The sequence below is a fragment of the Anopheles nili genome, chromosome 3 (assembly GCF_943737925.1).
Source record: "Anopheles nili chromosome 3, idAnoNiliSN_F5_01, whole genome shotgun sequence".
Classification (NCBI taxonomy): domain Eukaryota; kingdom Metazoa; phylum Arthropoda; class Insecta; order Diptera; family Culicidae; genus Anopheles; species Anopheles nili.
In genome coordinates this window covers 73,032,571-73,049,366 of record NC_071292.1, presented here as the reverse complement: position 1 = coordinate 73,049,366, position 16,796 = coordinate 73,032,571, and the positions used below count along the sequence as shown (strand labels likewise).

The 16,796-nt window shown below is 47.5% G+C and overlaps 2 protein-coding genes across 2 annotated transcripts in view; both read left to right on the top strand.

The window, feature by feature from the left end:
- Positions 1-5,289: 5,289 nt before the first annotated feature.
- On the top strand, positions 5,290-12,766 carry LOC128725033 (GTP cyclohydrolase 1). The gene is made up of 5 exons (XM_053818751.1): positions 5,290-5,721; positions 7,691-7,982; positions 11,091-11,256; positions 11,335-11,451; positions 11,531-12,766. Exons 1-5 carry the CDS (start codon positions 5,290-5,292, stop codon positions 11,658-11,660), a joined length of 1,137 nt encoding a protein of 378 aa, XP_053674726.1. The 3' UTR covers positions 11,661-12,766.
- Positions 12,767-15,598: 2,832 nt separating this feature from the next.
- Positions 15,599-16,796, top strand: part of LOC128727617 (fringe glycosyltransferase) — a 105,856-nt gene continuing 104,658 nt past the window's right edge. The window contains exon 1 of the mRNA XM_053821546.1: positions 15,599-15,772. Coding sequence (XP_053677521.1) covers positions 15,599-15,772 — 174 coding nt within the window. The remainder of the gene's footprint in view (positions 15,773-16,796) is intronic.

The following is a 16,796-nucleotide window of genomic DNA, read 5'->3' as shown; positions in this document are numbered from 1 at the left end:
CAACCCCTTCCCATGCCATGAGGACTTGGAACCCGAGGACGAGAATGCGCAAAAATTGCGCGCCGTCGCGTAACCTCCTCTCACTCTTGTCCACGCACCCCTAGCCTCGTCGGAACACCTGATCGAGCCACCCTGCCTCGGTAGGGGCTCTAGAAAAGCTCGGGCTAGAATGGGCATTCAGAGGTTAGGGGTAGCAAAGCTCTTACCACTTCTTCTTCTTCTACTACTACTTCCTTTGGTGCTGCTGCTGCTGCTGCTTCTGTTTCGTGTGCCTCCTCCTCCTCCTCCTCCTCACGGACCTCGCACATAGGCTCGATCGCGTCGGTTGAGCTAACGCCACAGCTCAGTTCCAATCCGTGCGCTGCCGCGAACAGTTCTCGTTCGGTCGTCGTCGTCGTCCCAACCCAAAACTCAGGCCAGGTGTGTCGTGTTGTTGCGCGTTTGTTCCGTGGGGCCGAACCGGTGTTGTGGAGTGTGCTGTTGTGGCCCTTCAACGTTGATCTCCTCGCATCCGTACAGTATTAGCAAGCACCCGCCACCAGCAACAGGTGTGCAAGTGTTCGGAAGGAAGTGAAAGTCGCAAGAAAGAATATCCTCTCCCAAACCCTGCCACACAAGTAAAGCAATGAAGGAAGTACAGGTCAACGGTCATCTGCACCTAAGCAACGGCGGTTCATCTGAGCCGATCACAAACGGAACGAACGGATACGCCACCGGTCACAATGGTACCAGCAATGGCAGCAATGGCACCGCCATCGCAAACGGATGCACCCCTAAGCGGCAACCCGCGAAATGCACCTGCGGGAAGGTGGGTGGTAGTATCGCGACGGAAGCGGCCAGTGACACCAACAACAACCAAGGTAAGGCTATCTTTCGTCCTTGCATCGACACGAGCGTCCTTCGAGAGTACGAGAGCGCGTGTGCTTCCGTTCTACGCAACCCGGATGACATTTCCGAGCCGGATTCCTCCATTCCATTCTGCGACTGGTGCTGGATGCTGGTGGCTTATATAATGAGCTGGTGGCGGCCCTTCACATGAGCCCTGAAGCGGGCGCAATTAGCGACAATCCGTTCCAAACAACCAGCTGTTTCTAATGGAGAGGTGGTGAGGTTCCTCGCCGAGAGAAGGCCCAAGCGAACGGGCATGAATAATGGAAATAAACGCGAAAACGAGTCGCAGATGGGAATTCTAGCCCCTCAGGGGGTTGCTTACGCATGTACTCACGCAGGTGTCCTCCGTCCCGAAATGGGGAACGAAGGGCCAATGGTCGGCATTCCGGGCGGCAACAGGTTTTATCACCTCGAGGAAGCTTTGAGTGACAGGGACCTTCTCTTCCTTCTCGTGTACGTCACACGCACGGAAACCACTCGTTTGCCCGGTCTCCGGAAGTCCGGATCGGAGGCGACCGGCTTGACCTTGGCCTGGTTTTGGCGACGTTCGCGAACACCTGTAGTTCAAGCAGTCGCTATGTCTTGCACAAACAGTCGCTTTTCCGTGTCGTGATTGTAAGCTGCCTCCTATAGTAATGACTCAGCGCAGGCAATGCCGCGATAGATGATGTGCGAAAGCTTCTTATGTTGAGGTGGGAGACTCCAACCCGGGGTCTGTTGACCCTGTTTCGTCGTTTGACGTTCGAAAACAAAATCCCCCAAGTTGCTTTTGTCTTGGCGGCGAGAAAAAACCCTGTCTATTCGTTCTGACTCATTTTTCGCACATATTTTTCACGACCGTGACGCCTGACCAGGCGGTGGCACAGTTTGTCTAACGCGCACGCGACACGCTCATGAGTTGGTCCATGACCTAGCGGGAATTGCCGGGCGAGATATTGTGTGGCAAAAAAACCCCACTACCAATCGATTGGTTTAAGTCGGCTTTGGGGTGGCTTTTGAGGGTTTGATGGATTGAATTACTTCACTAACATTGTTCATCTGTCGAATGTTGTTGAAATTTTCCCGGATCGTCAGTATTCACAAAATAAGACCCCATCTAATGCACTTGATACATTCTAATAAGGTTACATTTGTGCAATGAATTTTTCATCTTCCTTCGCTGTCACGAACAATGAATGCAGGTTCTACTATCATTCAGCGTGAAAATGTCATGCATGTGACCTACATGGTTAGGATACCTTTGTGAAACTAACGATCTAATTAAAAATGGCGAATCCAAGCTCGTCAGTATGCGTTTGTATGTAATTAAAGCAGGAATAAAATTGTTGCTACTGGGAAACAAAACGGAATAAAAAATAAATCGGCAACAGCAATGCGGAATAAAGGGTTAGTGAATTCTTCCCCATTTGGCACGTTGTTAGCCAAAGTGTACCACATCTACATCGAGTGACGAGATTTCTGCATCATGATTCAGTGCCCACCACTACTATGCGGGTCTTTTCCACATAATGCTGCTCCGGTGAGCCAGAAGAACGTGTGGAATGCGTAACAGAACAGTTTCCCAGAGTAAATCGTTTAAGATGATAAGCAACGCGTCTTTTACCGTGTTTCTCTCACTCTCTCGAACGTATTCTCAACGCAAGAGCATGAAATCTCGGCAGAGTTTCTCGAGCGAGCAGCTGGTGGTGGCGAAGGAATCACTTACAATAATTCACCAGATTCCTGGCGCGGAACACGAGTCGTAAAGTCCCCTGCGAGCACTTCTGTCTCGAAGGACGTTCTCGAGCGTATCGATTTCTGGGAAAACTGAGCATGAATGGACGGAGGGAAAACTGGAAGACGCACGGAAGATTCACTTTGGGGCTTTAAAGAGAATGGATCGTGCTCACGATGGGACATTAGCAGGAAAGCTTCATGAATGGGAATCGTCTGTGTAGGGACGGCTCTGAAGTCACTATAGAAACGAAAAATGGCGTCTTATTGTTGTGCTTTCGTCCTGATGTTGTGGATTTATCACATTCCGAGTAATCGAGCGCTCTAAATGATGCTGTTATTCTCTTGAATTTAATTTATGCACGGTTTGAAGTGCTTTACGTTATTACATAAAAAGCAGTGCTTTCGAACCTTTTCAAGCTGCTTTCGTATCTCTAACCGTCATCTGACCTGATTGGGCGTATTTAGTCAAACCCCTGGCAGCCTTGAATTCGGGCGCATTTCAAGAATCAAAGTACTTCACCTCTCTGTCCGATTCGCAGACGGAATCGGCTTCACGTTTCACTGTCAGTTGGTCAGTCATCCGTATCTCCCCTTACTGGGGTGGCGTGGGGTAGTGACGTGTACTTCCTTCCTTTCCGCAACGTAACCGCCTCACCACACACCGGACATGCCCCCCTTTTCCGGTGTGTCCTTGCCCTGGTCCGAAAACCGAAACCAAGTGAAAACGGCCAACGTCGAAGCTGTGGCCACCACCTTGCCGTTCCGAACGGTAGCCGCCATTTTATAATGACAGCTGTTAATTCCTCTCCATGTTCGCTCCACCTCCCACACGTCCACCTTCTTCCGGCCATTCCGGTTGGTATTCTCGAAAAGTGGTTCCAATCGATCGCACTCGACCCAACCGCACTAATGGCTCGAACGACGTCCACCAGTACACGACCGCCCGGACACCCTGAGGAAGGAGGATTCGTGGGTTTGACAGGTGTCAATAAGGACTATGAGAGGGGTGGGAGGTCATGAGGCAAGCGATTGAAACTGATTACACGCCCTCACGCTTTCATTAGAGTTGGAAAGAGAATGAGAGAGGACGAGAGACACGAACTGATTTTTCATCTCTATCCGCCTGTTACTGACATTCGCAGGTGTTTGACCAAAGACGTTTGACCGATTCTACGCACCAGATAATAGAGCTTTGGATACAATTAGAACAACAGTAATCCACATCTCAGATAAAACAGGGACGCAAGAATAAACACGTTTCGTAGTACTCCTATAGCTTTTCTATTCCTCCGTGAAGAGTGTCCGAGAACGATCAACAGGTTGTTTCCATGCCAAGCACACAAACAACGAAACGACTAAGCCGGTTCTCTCTCGTGATGCCTGTAACCTGTTGCATTGATGCCGTAGCTCGTTGAAATGCAAGTGCAATTATAATACATTTTGTTTAAATATGGAACAGATTTATCAAATCACATCAAAACAGCTGCAGTATCTCCCGCAAGTGTCAAATCGGTAATCAAAACATACTCGCTGGACGTCATTTGCTTCTGTTCCATGGCAACGCTTGATTTTACTACGTTCATCTGGCAGTAAGTAATCCAGCTCATGCACGCTTAGTAACGCCATCTCGTTATCGAGAAACACCCACAGGCGCACAATCTATTAAAAGCCCCCCCGGAGTGTAAGTGTGTGTAGCTCTGGCAAGAGCAATAGCACAAATCACTGCTTCAAATCAATTCCCTCGCGTCCTTCCACGGTATGAAAGTAAAATCACCGCCCGCAGGCATGATGACTCGTCTCACCACAGGCTCACCACGAGCTGGTGAGTAGTGAGAGCTTCACTCACGTGTGTGAGAATGAGGAGGACGGCGATGCGTCTCAATGACGCCGGAAAGATAGAGAGAGCGAGATTGAAGGACGATAAAATCTCCTGCGGCCCCAACTGCACAGTGGTGGTTTAAGGACTTTTTGGTTAAAACTCGATTCTATTGATTGCGCGAAATAATTGTGGCAAAAGTTAGGCGATGAAATGCTCGCTGAATTATATTCCACGCATGACTAAAATTTAATGACACAAACATTTAATAAGACAAATTTAATAAGAGTTTGAGTTGCCCCAAGCCCAGTGTGCGCCCGGATGGAGCTTAAAAGACTCGGGGGTTTCCCTCTTCATGCACCCTCTCGCTCGAGGCTGTGAGCTTGAGGCTGTCCGAGTTGTTGGCTGCTCACTATCGAATCCGTTCTCCTCGTGCGGCCCTGTTGCTTCGATTGCGCCGCGACACGCAGTTGCGCTCCGACGGTGTCCCCAATCGGATCGATCTCTGCGCTCTATACACGCTGCTTTCGACACTCTCCCACTCGCTCTTTCACAACCTTTCTCTATCTCTCTCGCTCACTCACTCCTACTCCTCGTCCCGTTATCCTGTCGGGACGACGCCACTGCTGGCCAGTGTGACCGTTGTTTTGGCGCCTTTCGTTCAACTTTCGCGCGTGTCCTTGTGCTTTCTCGTGCGTGTGTGTGTGTCCTGTGGAAATCCCAAGCCTAGCAAGTGTCCAGTGTCCCAGTGAATGTCCCAGCCGCTTCCCGAGTGTCGCCCTTGGGTACTCCGCTTCCGGCAGTGCTGTTGTGGTGTGTTCTGGTCACATTGATCCTGTCCCACATCGCCTGGAATCGCTGCCGACATGAGCAAGTTTGAGATCTCGGACGACGCGGACGAGCTGAACCAGGAGATCGACGATACCAATTTCCCGACGCGTTCGAACTCGATCAGTTTCGGTGCTGCCAATGGGAACGGTTCTACCGGGAGTCTCAACAATGGCTACGGTCCGTTTGCGAACCGGCGTCGTTCAAGCAGCATCCGACGCACCGAAAGCGAAGTGACCGAAGGCGATGAGAACGGACTTGTAGCCAGTGTAGCCCCAACCGAACCGGAGCAGACTAACAACAACGGTTCTACAACGCCCGAGAATGGCACCTCGACGAACATTACTGCGATCGGTGGACCAAATCGGGCCCGACCGACGCCAATCCGCACCATCAGTCTGTCAGGTGAGCGGATAAAGGCGACCATGGCCGCTGAAGCCCGCGTTCACGGTGGCAACTTGTTGCGTGTCGTTAGCTTCTGCTGGTGTTCCTTTGCTTGATCGCGAGAGCCTGATTGCAGCTTACTTGCTCTGCGTGTGGGTGCAAGTGTGGGCGTCATAAATCTTCAGAATTCCTCCAAAAACCGTGGAGGGTCCGTGTCCGTGGAAGCAAAAAAGCTGTTTCAATCATTTGCTTCTACATTGCTTCTACCATCGACTTGGCTCAGAGCACATACTTCATCATGTTACACCGAGGCGCGTTTTTCCAACGCGTCTACCTCGGGAGCCATTCTAATCCGCTCACTCGACAAACGACCTTCGTAAACGGGAAGCCGAAAGTTGCTGCGAGCAGCAAAGCTTAGCCAAACCAACCACCGGGTGGTTCTAAATGCGACGAATTCTATATTTTGATGAAGCAAACAAAAAAAACAGAAAAAATATGATTCGTCCGCGTGTCGCTGGCAGGAGTGGTTTTTGTCAGTTTAACCATGTTCGGTAACAATAACATGACCTCGTCTTGTCGACCTCTTCCGTAAACAATCATCGCTTGCCTCTTGTTTTTCGTATCCTTTTTTAGCTAATTTCTTACTGGCCAACTGATGACTGACAGTCAGCGGGTGTCGTTTATTATTCAACCGAACCATTTCACATGTCATGGTGAAATCAAACGCTTTTAAAATCTTTGCTTGTTTTTGCTCCTCTACAATTTCTTGCAAATTATTCAGTAATAGCTTTTTAGCCAATTAAAAACACACAAGTAAAAGAACGGGCGAGAAAACAACACCTCTCCAAACAACATAAGTTCATTGAAACCATTACTTGCGTGATTGTTTAACCTCCACAAACACTTCGGAAGTGGCATGGCGTTTTTTTTTGTGTTGTTTGAAAAACTCCTCACCATGCTTCTAATCTGCAGCAGGCTTGGCAACAAATATACTCCCAGTAGTTCTCTTGGCTGATAATCGAGCCAGTAAGACCCAAACCTGATCGCCGATTGTCAATGAACGGGCGCTACCGAGAGATGCAGGCCACGACCTGATAAGGATGTTTACGTGGCGCTTCCCGTATTTATGTTGTTTCGTAAAACGGGCATGAAATCCGCCTTCCGACACCTTAATCGCACGTCAAAGAGCAATCATTTGGTTGAGTGCGAAATTTTAGCCCCGAAACTGGCACTTGTGCGAGAAAGAAGATTTGCTATTAAGTGCAATTTTATGCAATTCCTATCAACAGTCCTGCTACTGTTAGAAATTGCAGCTCTCATTAAGCATGTGGAGCTCATTTTAACTTACTAAAAAATGTATATTCAGTTGTGGAAATGTAGTTAATCATGCGAATAAATTACATTGCTTTTCGAATGATTTCACGCGGTAATATAAATTACCTATCCTGTTTTCGCGCAATTGCCAGCGGTTATTATTCATCAGATTCCCCCACAAAAAAAATAGGTATCAATAGCGAATCGGTATCGAACCAACGTTGGTTGACTTGCTGGCGGCGTTCATAATTATGCGCCCCTTCGGCGTGACACCTGTTAAACAGAACGATTATGATAATGTTACCGACGCATGACATTATTACAACCCGCTCGTTATCGACGTGCCCTCTTCATCCTCTCATTCCCGTGCGGCCCGTAAAATATGCATACAAATGCAAACACGGGGTTTGCCCACTTACCGCCCAAGCTCAGTTCTCCATCGGCTCCAATGCACTTCTAGCCTGTGGTCGGGGTTTCGTTGGGGATTTTCGCGTCGGGGATTTCCCGTCAGTTCCGATGCAAATGACGGGCTGGATGGGTCGGTGGGCAATGAATAATTTATCCATGTAAACAAGCGCAGCCGATGGAACCACAGCCAAAAACTCGAACCATCGATGGTCAGAAAGAGAACGAAGGATGAGAAAGACTCCGGTCATGTTTTTCCACTAGGGTCCTGTTCGACTGCTCGAGCGGACGATGGTTCTCTGCGGCTCTCTGGTCGAACATGTCGGATGCAATCAGGACGTCGGATGTAGTGTGCATGTTCATTCGGTCTCCACGTCACTTCAATCGAGCTTTACTCACTCTTCTTTTGCTTCCGCAGGACATGAAAAGTGCACCTTTCATCACGACCTGGAACTCGACCACAAACCCTCGACCCGGGAGGATCTGCTGCCGCTGATGTCCAAGTCCTACCGGATGCTGCTGTCGAGCCTCGGCGAGGATCCGGAGCGTCAGGGTTTGCTGAAGACTCCGGAGCGGGCCGCCAAGGCGATGCTCTTCTTCACCAAGGGTTACGATCAGAGTCTGGAAGGTAGGTCATGCGACATTTCAGAACCACAAGACCCATTTCAGGCGATGCCGTCTAGCGAAAGCTCCAGTTGTCAGCGTGTGGCGCATATCTTGATGATTTTCGGTTTCTTTTTGAGCGACCTTTTTTTTTGCATTTACGTCAGTAATGGCGACAAGGAGAGCACACTCAAGGATGCTCCAGAGCGTCGTCAAAAACGGAGGGAGATGCTTTCGGTGAGGTTAAGTCTTGGAGAGGGCAAGCAACACGGTCCGTTGATGAGGTTTACCAACACCGAAATGTTCCACCGTCTTGGCACTTTACTGGCGGGTATTTCGTGTGTACGTTGAGTTAACAGACTCCCCCATCTTCCAGCGTAGGAGGGGTTTGGGGCCATCAGGATAGCTTTCACTTGGTCAAACAGTAAAGTGGGAATCACTCGACTACCCTGGCTCAGTATCATGCGGGTCGGGTCGAAGCTTCCGAAAGGTCCTAAGTATCCTTTCTGCGGGGGTGGTGGTTCAGGTGGAAATGGTTCGGAGTGTTGACATGCGTGACGAGGGCTTCCCTTCGCTTCGCAGTCGCGTCCTCGCTGCTCGGTTTCGGTAAACAAGCGAGACTGGTAACGAGCGAGCAAAAGCATCATCGCCTTCGACGTCCAAAGGCGTTGGTAAATAGAACCGCGTACCGGACCAGCATCCAGAGCTAGTTGAAGGAAACCACCGTACACCTTACGTGCTTTCCGGTCCACCTCCGGGCTGATCATTCGAGAGGTAACTCAATTAAATGATAAAACGCACCGGGAGCTGCGAGAATAAACCAACAGAGTCGTCGAACAAGTGAAGTGGTTCATCGTTTGAAGTTAACGTTTTGATCGCTTAAGATGATAGGATGGACTACTGGTTAATTAGAATTCTATTCCGAGAGCCAAACGACGGTACGAACCATTACGACGTGTACTTCCATTGAATCCATGCAGCTGGAGACGGCTTTTATTGAATAAAGTATCATGGTATATTGTGCTTAATTTACAAACGAATGCAACGCAACAAATGTTCTTAACAATTATTGCACCAAATGACTCAGCAAATCGGAATAAATTGCAAGTAGCAATATTGTCTGTTACATTGTGAAAAGGCTCCTTACATTCTGGGAAATCTAAACATTAATTTCAAAATGTGTTACTATGCCATCTGTTAAAATGATGTCAGGAATCGCAACATCTTCTAATCGTTTCATCTCCAAATTATAATACAAATGAATTCATCCCATGAGATCCCGTCAGCACTCTGCTACTATTAGCAGTTCATTGCAATTCACTTTCCGCTGAAACCCCCAGTCGGAACTTGTTAGATACGAGATAACCGACAGACCGAGAAATGGTGCATGCAAAGTTCTGCTTTTTCCGGGAACGCCTGGTAGCATAATATAAAAGAAGAATGGAACCATCCCTCAAGCGCTAGCGTTGGCTTTTGCGAGTCTCATGATATGGAGTTTTCTGCTACTTCCCCAAGCAAGACACTTCACTGAAAAACGCTTCCCTGCGACTGCGAGCGACACTTAAACAGTTTTCTATTTATTATTCACTTAAACTCAAACTCCATCCCAGGCCAATTCCAACAGCTCGAAGCGAAGCACTATTTAAGCAACCGGCAACTTGCATGTTCCAAGTGGCAAAGCACGCGCGCCCTCACTCACAGATTGTAGTCTCTCTGCCCTTCTTCTCGAGGAGCGTGTGCAAATGAAATTAAATCTGCGCCCCTCCCAACGACCGGGCGGAGCTTTTGTTCATTCTCGGCAGGAGCGTTTACTTTCGTCCTTGTGTGTATTATTGTGCCGGCGGTACTGCCGCGTCTCCAGCATCATCCCCAGCACACTCGCTCGGTGCGGGAAAGGAACTTTCTACCACCCGCATCAGCTAACTTTCAACTGCTGCCGGTGCTGCTATGGGATGACCTGCCCATTATGAAGCTATATTTACCTTCGCGCCCGACCCCGAGACAATGGCCCTGCAGCACTCATGCTCAACTGCTGCCACTGCACCGGATATGCAGAAAGGACCCGTCGTCCCGTGGTCGTATGTAAAGCGCACTGGCAGCAACATTTAGCACCGGAGGGAATCACATCGTCAACGAGAGAATCACTTTGCAGCAAGCACCGATTTAATCGTGCCGTTGCATGAGCTGATCGATGTCGAGGTGTTACATTAAAGTGCTCTTCGCCAGGATCAGGCGCGTTCATGAATCGTCAGGTCAGCTTTGAAAAGCGAAAAAGGACGAACGAAACGACCGCGTACAACGGACCGATGTAACAATCAACAATCAGCGCCGAGAAGCCTCTCGAGGTTTACGCGGGCTGCTGAGTACTTTTCCGCGTTCTAGTTCCGTGCGTGATGAGTTTTCCATTTCGGGTTTCATTCCGTTCGCAACGAGAGCACGTATCCTGAACCCGGAACGTGCTCAGAACTCTCGCTTCCACCTTCCGCAGAGGGAGAAAAGTGCGCGCGGTGGCAAAACTTGTTACACATTTCCTTTCTTCATCTCCGCCCCGAGATGCAAGCAAGATGGATTCGTTTTACTTTCCCTTAAAGGTCCGTGTCGAGCAGGCTTCAATCGTTCCCTGAGAACGCTTTTATCGGGATCGGCAGCGAAGGAAAAGCCCACTTCCCGTTAACACTTCGAACGTGTTAGGGACCTTTTTGTTGGCGCGAAGTGGAGCTTGCTTCTTTCCTTTAATTTCCCGTTTTCACCCACGTACGGGTTTCTCGGAGCGGCCGGATATGAAGAACCAGTTCGTTAGGGTTTTGGGGACGGGAAAAGAAACCCATCGAGCGGAAGAAAACGCCGTACGGCGCCTTGTGAGCCGAATCGGGTCGTGTTTGGTTAGGAGCGTTCGTGTTTGCGTCGTCCTCAGGATGGCAGAATGATTTCCATTTTCGTTTCACTCGATTTTTAGTTGCCCTCAGTGGTAAAAGCGGCAGACGATTCGAAAGGAAATGTATTTATTTTGTACGAACAGCACGGACTGTCGTGCGAAGAAAAAACGGGTCAACGCTCAGAGTTCGATCCAATTTTCGAGGGTGAAGGTTCTTTAAAAATACGAAAATAATATTTGTTATCCTTACTTCGACAGAGGCCTTGAACGGTGCCGTTTTTGACGAGGACCACGACGAGATGGTCGTGGTGAAGGACATCGAAATGTTCTCCATGTGCGAGCACCATCTGGTGCCGTTCTACGGTAAAGTCTCGATCGGGTACTTGCCCTGCAAGAAGATCCTTGGACTGAGCAAGCTGGCCAGGTAATGTACTCTCGAGGAAGTCTTCTGAAGAAGCAGTGTCTTGTACTGATAAGCTACTACCTACTTTGTTTGCTCCAGAATTGTGGAGATCTTCTCCCGTCGGCTGCAGGTTCAGGAACGGCTGACGAAGCAGATCGCTGTCGCAGTCACGCAGGCTGTCCAACCTGCCGGTGTTGCCGTCATCATCGAGGGAGTGTAAGTACAACGACTCCTTTAAATCCAAAAACCCACCTGGTAATTTCCTAATAACCACATGTTCATAACATCTCCACAGGCACATGTGCATGGTGATGCGAGGTGTGCAGAAGATCAACAGCAAGACGGTCACCTCGACCATGTTGGGCGTCTTCCGGGATGATCCGAAGACGCGCGAAGAGTTCCTGACGCTGTGCAACAACAAGTGAGCCCTGCGAGTCCCGCGCCACTCTGCGGTGCCCCCTTCACCGGGGCCCAAGGACGACGGGCTCGGCGATCAGAAGGAGTATTAGTGGGAGCGGAATAGCGCTCCCGTGCACCGTCTTCATGCAACTCGTTTAGGGAAATCCATTTAGGGAATACCGACCGAACGGGCGGTCGGTTTTAGCTGCCAGTTTGGAAACTTTTAGACTATTTTTTATGTGCTCATTTAAATCATACACCTCATACATGGCTGGAGGAAGGCCGCGCGAGACCTACAGAAAGCGAACAATAATCGTCGCGTTAAAATTGTCTGAAATTGTCCCTATATACTATTATCCATCGTTGTTGTGAATGTAGCTCCCCAAACAGCGCGCGGGGAGGTGCATAATTGTTGTGGCCGTACCATTTCCCAGAAAGGTACGACAGCTAAAGAGAACAATCATACTAATCGCAAGCCCTGCTAGGCGCACTCTATTTCGAATGCAGTGCGACAAGCCGCATGTCGATACATTTTAATCACATATGAATAGAATACACACCTGTTATAAGCGGATCAAGGCAAAACCGCGTAAATGTAAGTGATGTGCATCGATTTCTATCTATTTACTGTTTACTATTCGTAATTGTTTTTTTAACTGGTGCTTGCCACACGAATGGGTCCAACATGTTGATGAAATCGAGAATCGTATATACAAAATAAAGCAGGAATAAACTGTACTGTTGTTTGTTAGTATTGATGCTGCTACCGTTGGGAGGCTGTTGGCCAGGCTTTGCCTGTAATGTAAACTTCAAGTACCAAACGACCACTGACATTTTTTTTGCACCCTGTTGAACAACCTGTTGAATGGCACACGTATATGAAACATTGAAATGTTAAAATACAACGATCGATATTTAGTGAGGCGAAGCGTTTGGTGAACGAATAACGAATCTCACCTTTCCTGGTCCTGGTGATGCGAAAACAAAACTAAATTAAAATCCAAGCCTCACTGTGAGGTCTTTAAAACAATATTTTAAGCATTTGAGTGAGAAATTTGACTCGACAGGAAAAAAATACGAACGAAATACGAAAATATGAAATCAATAAAACTGATAAAATCATGTTGTTATGCTAGCCGATATATCCATACGTGAATAAACTATCAAATAAATGTCAACGAACATCACGTATACCATTTGTCTTTATGCGTTATGGAATTCTTTTTCAAGGTTAAGGATATAGCGTGGTAAAAATAGAATCGTTTCACTATCAGGTTCTGTATTATTTTCATCGTTGCACAGTATAACAGATGTATTCGAAGAAAAAGATCATGTGATATGCGTGTTGCATATCATCTGGCGTATAAGTTTAAATTTACTCGATGGAATAAGGGAAACTGATCGAGGATTTGGAAATGAATGAAAGATAGAATATTTTTTCCATTGATTTACTCCAAAATGTAGCTTTTATTTTTCGCACTTTTATTATCTGTTTTTCATTTTTTTTCTTATTGCTGAATTTAATAGACTGCTTCTCTAGATAGCATGGCAACGGATACAATCGAATTATATCTCAAACACTCCAAGAACAACAATAACACCACAAAGACAAAGGATCGATAGTTCTCCACCGATTGGCGAGGTCGAGTGCGGGCACACGTCAATCGAAGTGAAAGAATCCTGCTCCGCTCTAGGCGATCATCGACAAGATCGATCGAGCGTCGATGTGTTGGTGCAGTGCGGTCACCTGTTGCGGTCTGGCTGCGCCCTGTCGGTTAAATCGATTCGCAATTTTTGCGGTTTCACCTCTATGCCTTTCCCCTTTCGATGAAGGATTCAAATAGTGGGTTTCGGATTAAAAGTCAATGCAACACGATACGGTTATCTCGAGGGCAAAGTAAGATGAAAAAAAGGTAACGATCTTTCCTCTCATGCCGGTCGTTTTCCAATCAAACGGACACGCCACTGGCCACAGGGCAACTGGATCGGCTCTGGGTCTCGCAGAAAGCCCCAACCGCAGAGCACGTGTCCGTAGTTGTTCGGCTTTAGGGACAGCGGGTGTCGAAGACTGTTGTTGTGCTTGCTGCGAGTAGATGGTCAATAATAGCTGTCTAATGAAAGTTGCGCGATCGTGAATGCCTAGCCTCACGGGCATCGAAACGCGCATGAAACACGTTTGAGGAGGCATTAAGAAATATACTGGATGAAATGAGTACTGATGTAATTTATTTATGTGATTTTGTCGTTTTCGTCCCATATTCCAACTGATAGGATGAATGTTGCCATCCAAATAGTTCAACGTTATGAAATTAAGAAAATAATTAATTTTAATTAATCAACTTGTTTGACATTTGTACCCATATAACGATGCACATCAATTTGATCTGATGATCATCTTATTGCAATCTACTGAGCTCAATTTCCTGAACCAAAGGAAACATAAGCTTCTGTTTGTTTTGAAATCATGCGCTTTTATAATAACAGCCAGAACTGTAATGCTCCGCACCAATACCAATACCAATACCGCAACATACAATAAATGCAAATATCCCTCAGCATAAATCGCCACAGAAAGCCGCACCAAACCGTGGAATGCGATGGCAAGACAAAATGAGATGGACAAACGAAACTCGCTGATTCGCGCCATGAAAAGATCACGCGCAACCCATACGTAAGCAGAGAATTAAAGCGTGGTTGTGGTTGTGGTTCACAACACTTTACCAAAGTGCCAACAACACTCCCGGGTTGTTGAAGCGCGCAACATAACAAAACCCAATGTGGTCGAAAGATCAACATTGCAGGGTTCTTACGCAGAACACTAAACTTATGTTGGAGGATGTTTGGTTGCATCAAACGTTTTCGTTCCTTATTATGTGATTCATGCTTCAATTAAATTCTTTTCTTTACGGCGCATTGTTTAAAAACAATTGAATTTAAAAAGTGCTAATCTAATCAAAATAGATAATGATAGAAGCTTTCATAGCTCTACAGCTCACAATTTGCTATTTAATGATATTTGAGACAATTATATTTTATAGTAACATGTTTAAAAGTTCCATGCATGATTTCAATGAAATCATTTATAAAACTTAGCATTTCTATTAAATTTTACCAATCAGTTTTATTTTACTAAGGAATTGCGTAAATATAAACACTCGACTACGAGCCCTGCCACGCAACCGAAACCCACTTCGGTGGTTTGCGTGAACGCGATCGCGATCTTTCATCTCGCCTTTTCCCTCATTTTCCAGCCTTTTCTCGCTAAAGGCCGGATAGCGGCACGATAGCAGCCGACCGAGCGGTTCGCCGGCCCGAAGGTTTGACGTTTGTGCATGGATTAAAAAAAATCAGATGATTCTTTGACTTCGCGCAGGATCGATCGTTCGCGTGCGTTTGCTGGCTCCCGCGATCTGCCAAGCCCGTTTGTCCGTTACGATCAACCTACGAGAGCGTTTTGCTCACGCAACTTAACTGAATTTGAAAACAGTGTGTGCTACGTGCGATTTGTAAAAAGTGCTCTTTATAGTGAACGGGAGAAAAAAAGATTCGATAAGGAAATTATCCGGTGTGAATAAATTGTTTCTTACTGTATCACGCGGTGGTGAAATATAAATCGATGACGGGCACAAAAACGGTGCAACAACGGTGCGAAAATTCAGAAACCTGTGCTTACGTGTTCACAAACAGCGAAAAGTGAAGTGTTTTGTGTTTGAAAATTGTGCCTAAGTGGAGTGAAATATTCCGAACAGGGGGCACACGGTTCGATATGAACCGTCGATAAAGCTCAGCTCAGGTCCAGGTCCTTTCCATTGCCGCCTCCTTTCCCGGCTGTATTCCACCCGCTCCCGGACAAAAGTAAGCCTTCGTCCTGGATCCGCACGCGTGCAAGCTTAGCGCCCCGGCCGTTGGACCCCAAAATGCCCACACGCTCTCAACGGATGACGGGCAGCTAGAGCGGGCTTCTATGAGGTGCCTCCGGAAGAAGATGAGCCTCGTCTACACGGCCTCCTACCGATACAAGCGGGCACTGCAAACGATGGCGGCGGGACTATTTCTCATCTACATCACGCTGGTCCTGTACCAGACCGTCGGCAGCGATGGCACCGACCCCGATCGGGTCGGTGCGGCCAATTTACAGGTGAGTGACGGTCGACGTAGCGTAAGTTCGGAAAGGAAGAGAACACCCCGAGCCCAGGAATGTATCGAAAACCGGGCCGAGCTGATAAGCCATTTGACATATCTGCCACCCATTAATTATCACGGCCTCGTTTAGGCCGATCGGATGTGAAATCATTCGCTAAATCTACCCTATGGAATCGTGTGTGTGTGTGTGTATGTCTGGTGGATAGCAAGCGTTCTAGCCGAATCCCAAATCCCACCATGCTCAAGATGAAGCGATTCCCCAGAAATCGCTTATTTTATCTTTTTTTTTGCGAACACAAACACGCCCGAGAGAAATGGCTAAAAAATGGTAATTTTCCCCTGCCCATCCGATATGGGGAAGTTTTATCAATCGCTCCCTCGGTCCGGTTCGCTCACTCGGTCGAAGGTTTTGTGATAGTAGATTTAAAGGCTTCCATAATTCGCTCTTGTTTCAGCGAAATGAAGTTTATTGAGCGTTTGATTATTGAAATTATCGATGAATATATCTTGCAGAGATTTCAGTTGTGTTCTTTTTTCTCGAGTGAAACTCGAAGGTTTCCCTTCGAAAGCCGACGCCGTGCCAGGCCAAAATCGGCCAGGTTTACGATCTGCATGAACCGACCCAAAATAATAGTGATTATGACCGAGGAAGGAATCCCCAGAAATGGGACAAAATAAGAGACCAAAAAACGTAATGAAAACCAGACATTTGCCATTAGCGCATCATTCAACGGCGGCACTAGAAATCGCAAGCGAATCGATGTACAAGATATGCTCCCCAATCACTCATTAGAAACGAACTAAACTGAATGTGGCTCGTAAAAATCGATCTTCAGGACCAACACAAAACGTGTTTTAGTCGCGATCGTTCGGAAAGCTCCCTTCCGAAGGCCGTATCGTATCCACAAAACGAAGATATCAAACACCTGCCGCAGAAAAAAGGGCGAACGTGAGCCGATCCTCCGAAGCCATCCGTTTTCACCCCCGTTTTGGTTACACAACGTGGCGGACGAACTCTC

Coding starts and splice junctions, on each gene's coding strand:
- LOC128725033 (XM_053818751.1), top strand. CDS start 5,290: ATGAGCAAGTTTGAGATCTCGGACGACGCGGACGAGCTGAACCAGGAG. Junction 7,983..11,090: donor TTACGATCAGAGTCTGGAAG/GTAGGTCATGCG, acceptor TTACTTCGACAG/AGGCCTTGAACGGTGCCGTT. Junction 11,452..11,530: donor GCCGTCATCATCGAGGGAGT/GTAAGTACAACG, acceptor ACATCTCCACAG/GCACATGTGCATGGTGATGC.